This window comes from Nanorana parkeri, unplaced genomic scaffold (assembly GCF_000935625.1).
Source record: "Nanorana parkeri isolate BGI_ZX_2015 unplaced genomic scaffold, ASM93562v1 scaffold2594, whole genome shotgun sequence".
Taxonomy (NCBI): Eukaryota; Metazoa; Chordata; class Amphibia; order Anura; family Dicroglossidae; genus Nanorana; species Nanorana parkeri.
In genome coordinates this window covers 29,706-35,332 of record NW_017308862.1, presented here as the reverse complement: position 1 = coordinate 35,332, position 5,627 = coordinate 29,706, and the positions used below count along the sequence as shown (strand labels likewise).

At 42.2% G+C, this 5,627-nt stretch overlaps 1 protein-coding gene across 1 annotated transcript in view; it reads left to right on the top strand.

Annotated features, from left to right (window-relative positions):
* The window catches only part of LOC108801982 (cytochrome P450 2K1-like), a 28,989-nt gene that overhangs the window by 4,280 nt on the left and 19,082 nt on the right, over positions 1-5,627 (top strand). Inside the window, exons 2-3 of the mRNA XM_018573887.1 lie at positions 3,483-3,645; positions 4,198-4,347. Of these exons, the coding sequence (XP_018429389.1) occupies positions 3,483-3,645; positions 4,198-4,347 (313 nt within the window). The remainder of the gene's footprint in view (positions 1-3,482; positions 3,646-4,197; positions 4,348-5,627) is intronic.

Genomic DNA, 5,627 nt, shown 5'->3' with positions numbered 1-5,627 from the left:
TAAAAAAAAAAAAAATGTAAGTCTCCTGCCCCCGGTGCACGCACTTAAATACACGTCGGGTGCGCCTACGTGTGAAAAAAACGATTATGCCGCACATGTTACATATCGCCACGAACGTCGGAGTGAGAGCAATAATTCTAGGGCCATCAATCACTGATAACACTAAACTGATGAGCGGTAACAGCTTTTAAAGCGTCGCCTATGGCCAATTTTAGGCATAGCAGTTGTTTTTTTTGTGTGATTTTTCTGGGCGCAAAGCTTGACATGTTTGGTGTCTATTTACCCGACGTGACCCTGTCTTTTATATTTTAACAAAAAATTGGGGTGATGGTAAATGTTTTATAACGTAGGGAAAACTTTTCGGTACTTTTTTCATTATATAGTAAAAAGTAAAAGCCCCCCAGTGGTAATTAAATACCACCAAAGGAAAGCTCTATCTGTCCCCAAAAAATGGTATAAAATTCATTTCAGTACAGCGCTGCACGACGGAATAAATGTCAGTCAAAGTAACGCAGCGCTGAATACTGAAAAATGGCCTGGCCAGGAAAGAGGTTTAACCCCTTAAAACAAGACCATTTGCCTTGTTTTCAATTGCAACAATTCACACTTCTGTGCTATGGTGGTGTGTGCTGAAAAAATTACTGCATACAGTGGGAAGCTATGATTTAGGGCTTGTTCACACCAAATGCAAACCAGATCTGCATGAGTTTTTTTTTTAAGTTTAAAATGGGCTTTCAGTGCGTTCCAGTGCGTTTGTGATGCATTTTCATGCGTTCCAGGGCAGGTAAAATAGGGCTTGTTGCTGTTTTTTTACATGCCGCAAATACTATTGGATTACATTGGAGGCAGTTTTGCTCCGGTCTGTAACTGCTCTGCTCCTGGAACGCACTTGGTGTGAACAAGCCCTTAGTGGCGGTAATGGTACCAAACCTGAAGCTCATCCCTACTGACTTTAGGCAACAATTACTGTTTTGTTCCCATATCATCTGCTACAGTATTAATAACTAGCCCCCAAGATCTAACTAAAATGTATCTAGAGCCCAGACCTTTTATTTTATTTAGGTTACCATGGGGGTTTGTCTTGCCTAGGGCAGTACAAAACCTAAATACACTATTAATATACTTAATAAAAAAAGAAATAATGAAAATAATAATAACAAATATATAAAATAAATTTACAAAATAATTACATAATACATTACATATTATTAAAAATAAAAGAAATAGTGATGAAGAAAAAAGAAAAAATAATGTGTGTAAAATATTCTAGATTGAAGAAAAAAAAAAAAAAAGCGTGTTAATAATTGTCTTTTTTTGGCCGTTTAACCAAATGGGATAAAGATCAGAGAGCAGAAGCTATGGAATGTGTTAAAAAGAACAGAATGTACAGGTAAACATTGACTTAGGTATTCAATTTCTAAGCCAAAAGGTATTGACAATGCCGGTTTCTTAGAACATAGATCTGAAACACGATCATAAAATAGGACGATCCCACAGATTATACATTTAGCATGTTGTATGTGATATTTAAAATGAAACAATGTTAATTTGGGATTTTCTGTTTGTTATATTGTAGAATATACAGGATGACAATACGGTTGCTGCCCAACAACAAAAACAACACTTGTATAGTTCTTGCACAAGGCATTTCATATAGACAGACTTACATATGTCAGTGCTGAGTGCTCCACAAACAGGTTCTCTTTGCTGGCATAAAATGGCCTCTGGATTGGGTGCTGTGCTGGTGATACTGGATGCAGAATGAGCAAAATTAAGATGCAAGCTGAAACAGGGTCTCCCCCAAAAAAATTGCGGCAGTTTGCAGGGGTGCCCCCGACCATCCCTACACTGTCCCTGCTCATCAAGAATCTTGACCTGCGCTACGTCAATCTGTCCCTGCACTGTCCCCATCTCAATAGTCCATACACTGTAGGACTCCCCACATGGCCATTACAGGGGCTATATAGAACCCCTTGGGGCCCTATCATGAGTCAACCTGAAGCTGTTCCCTTCCGGGGTGGACACATTAACATGGAGCCAGCAGGATTTTTTTAGGAGCCAGCTCCATTGACAACAACTAGAGAAAACCTCAAAAAATAGGAGCCAGCTGTGATTTCTAAGGAGCATTCACTACCTGGCTTCTGGAGTTGTCCAGCCCTGCCATCTCTTTGGGTCTTTGGGTCACGTGGGGGTATGGCAGATGGTATGGTACGGAGAAGTGTATGACCCTTAAACATCTCCATGTCTGGCTCTTAGCAAACCTGGGATGCTCTGGCCTGAAAGGAGGCAGCATGGTTTGCAGTGTTCCTGCTGCCCCCTTTCTGGCCAGAGCATCCCAGGTTTGCTAAGAGCCAGACATGGAGATGTTTAAGCGCCATACATTTCTCTCCCGGCAGCCAGTGACATCGCAGGTGGTAAAAATGCTAGGGATGTCCCTGCCTCTGAGTACGAAATGACTGCCCAAATCTCTAAAGAACTATGAGTCCAACCAGGCAATATGGCCACTGGAAGCCCTGTGGGTTTACCTTTGGACAGGAAACCTATCTAACAATCACCATCTCACTAACTGGGCTGTCACCCATCAGAGTGGTGTTACTGCTCTCCGGGTGTATTGGCAGCTGTTGAACTCCACCCTGCTACATAGGATGCTACCTACTCCACAAAAATGCCACGTCTAAGTTCAGTCTCCTCACCAGTCTGTAAATAGTCCCTTCAAAGAGATCCTGTCCCCATATCATTCAATTCAACAAAAATCTCCCCATAACATTTAAAACAAAATCATTTATCATTCCCATTTCCTTGACCTAACCTGATTGACCCTCCCCCACCACAGATACTTACTTTCCTTGATCCGATGGCCATGGTTCTGCTGTTTGCTTACATCCTGAGATGCAAGCTTTCTGGCCATACCTGGGCTTTATAGCCTCATAGACTTGTATAGGACTCTCCATGGTTATCTCCGGCCTTGGACACAATCCCATAGGTGTCTATGGGGCACTAAGGTGCAGGAGGGGCAAGGACGGTACTTGCACTGCAGGATGAGAAACAAATGGCAGAACTGCAGATGTTAGAATTAAATAAGCATGCATTTTTGGAGGGGAAGGTAAAGGGACGAAAAAAAAGTGCCCCAAGACTGCTGCTGGGTATCACCATCTTGGATGTGACATCAGCACCCCTAGCACTTCACTTGCTGTCATGCAAGTGAAGCTCTACAGTGTTCCCCTTCATTCCTCCTCTAGCTGCTACGTAAATGGGGTTTGCAGGGAGGTGAATGGAGTCATGAAGGAGCTGGGTCAGTACAAGACAGTAAATAGACACTCCCAGATGAGGAGAGGGCTTTGATGTGAAGGAGGGAGGGGACTTTACTCGGAAATTCACTCTTCCTCAGTCCACTTTGAATAAGTTCCCAAATGACTTTACCATCAAATATGGTAGCACTACGTCTTTAAGAGATATTTCATGATTTGTTTTCCCCATTTCAGCTTTCCAAAGCCTATGGCTCGGTATTCACCATTCAGATGGGAATGAGGAAAATGGTGGTGCTGACTGGATATGAGGCTGTGAAGAATGCTCTGGTCGGGCACGCTGAGGAGTTTGGTGAAAGAGCGTCCATTCCAGTGTTTGAAAAAATAGATAGCGGAATGGGTGAGTTGTATGGAGAGGGCTGAACATGTTGTTTCTGGCATCTCAAAGAAGCGATGGTTGTTCTTAGTGCTTTAAGTGCATCTGCGGCCCTGACTATGGACATTAAACTGTTTACATATTTTTAGAAGAAGTATAAGAACTTTAAAACCCGCCCTCACCAACCTCTCTGGCTGCTTGTACTGTGAAGTAATTCATTCTCAAAGCTCCCCAAAGATCACAAAAAAGCCTCTAGAGTTGGCTTCAGGCAGTTTCTAACAGCTTAGACCAGGGGTAAGCAACCCCAGCACTTCAGAAGGTAAAACTTCAAGTCCCATGGGGCAATTCAAGAGACTGACAATGACAGGCATGACTCGCAGAGGCACAGACATGGGATTTGTATTTGTATTTTCAGCAAAATCTGATGTTTTTTTCACATTAGGGGGCTCACACATGTAGGGAATTATGATAGGAATCAGGCACATGTAGGGAAACACTAGTGTTCAGCACCAAAAGTCCTGTACCGAGCACTAATGATGAAACAAAGCAAAGGAGTGCTCTTTGTCTTGTCTCCAGGTGTCATATTCGCGCACGGTGAAAGCTGGAAAGCCATGAGAAGATTTACTATCGGCACATTACGTGATTTTGGAATGGGGAAAAGCACCGTAGAAGACAAGATTCTGGAAGAAATCGATCATTTGGTGCAGAAGTTCCAGACCTTTCAAGGTACAGCCTAATGAATGACACTTTGGGGTCTATTTATAAACAAGTTTTGCTTGTTTTGCTATTTATAAACAATTCAAAGAGCCATTCACCCTGCAAATCTCTGAGATTGCTTGTTCTGCACGAATAGAGGTAGAAAGGAACATGTTTTGCATATTTTCTTTTCAGGTTGAATGTAACGTAATGTAATACAGTACTATGACCACTAGATAGAGCTGAAGAAGATAGTAAATACATACTTATTTCCTTTGCTCCTCAACGCCATCTAGTGGCCATAAGGTGGCATTACATTACACTTGACCTAAATAGAAAATATACTAAGAATGTTTGTTTATTTTTCCTCTATTTATGCAAAACAAACATTCTCAGAGAATTGCAGGGCAAATGGCTCTGCAAATTGTTTATAAATAGACCCCTTAGTGACCTATTTCAAACACTTTTTCACTTTTAAACATGTTTCCTCCTTCACATTATGCAATGCATTTGTACTGTCTCTCATGTTTTAATCATGTCTTAAAGTCTCAAATTTGGCTACAAAGGTGGAAATATATGAATGTGTGAAAGGCAGTAAAGTAAAAAAAAAGGAAGTGGCATGTGAGGTTTCTGCATTGGGAGTTTTGGGTGTGTCTGCCCCCCTTTCCCCAGGACATGACAATTGCCTAACCCCCTACAATCTTGCAAACATTTTGATCATATATATATATACACATACCATTCATATATGTGTGTGCGTAAAATATATATATATTACCAAAAGTATTGGGACAACCCTCCAATTCATTGGATTCTGGTGTTCCATGAAATTTCCTTGCTACTAAATATTCCGCGGTCACCTGTTAGTAGTATTATTATAACAAGTGGAAGCAACTGGGAACAACAGCAACTCAGCCACGAAGTGGTAGGCCATGTAAAATGACAGAGCGGGGTCAGTGCATGCTGAAGCGCACAATGTGCAGAAGTCAGCAACTGTCTGCAGAGTCAATAGCTACAGACCTCCAAACTTGGTGTGGCCTTCAGATTGGCACAACAACAGTGCGTAGAGAGCTTCATGGAATGGGTTTCCATAGCCGAGCAGCTGCATCCAAGCCTTACATTACCAAGTGCAATACAAAGCGTGGGATTTCGTGGTGTAAAGCACGCCGCCACTGGACTCTAGAGAAGTGGAGATGTGTTCTCTGGAGTGACCAATCACGCTTCTCTGTCTGGCAATCGGATGGGCGTCTCTGGGTTTGGCGGTTGCCAGGCTGCATTGTGCCAAGTGTAAAGTTTGGGGGAGGGGAATT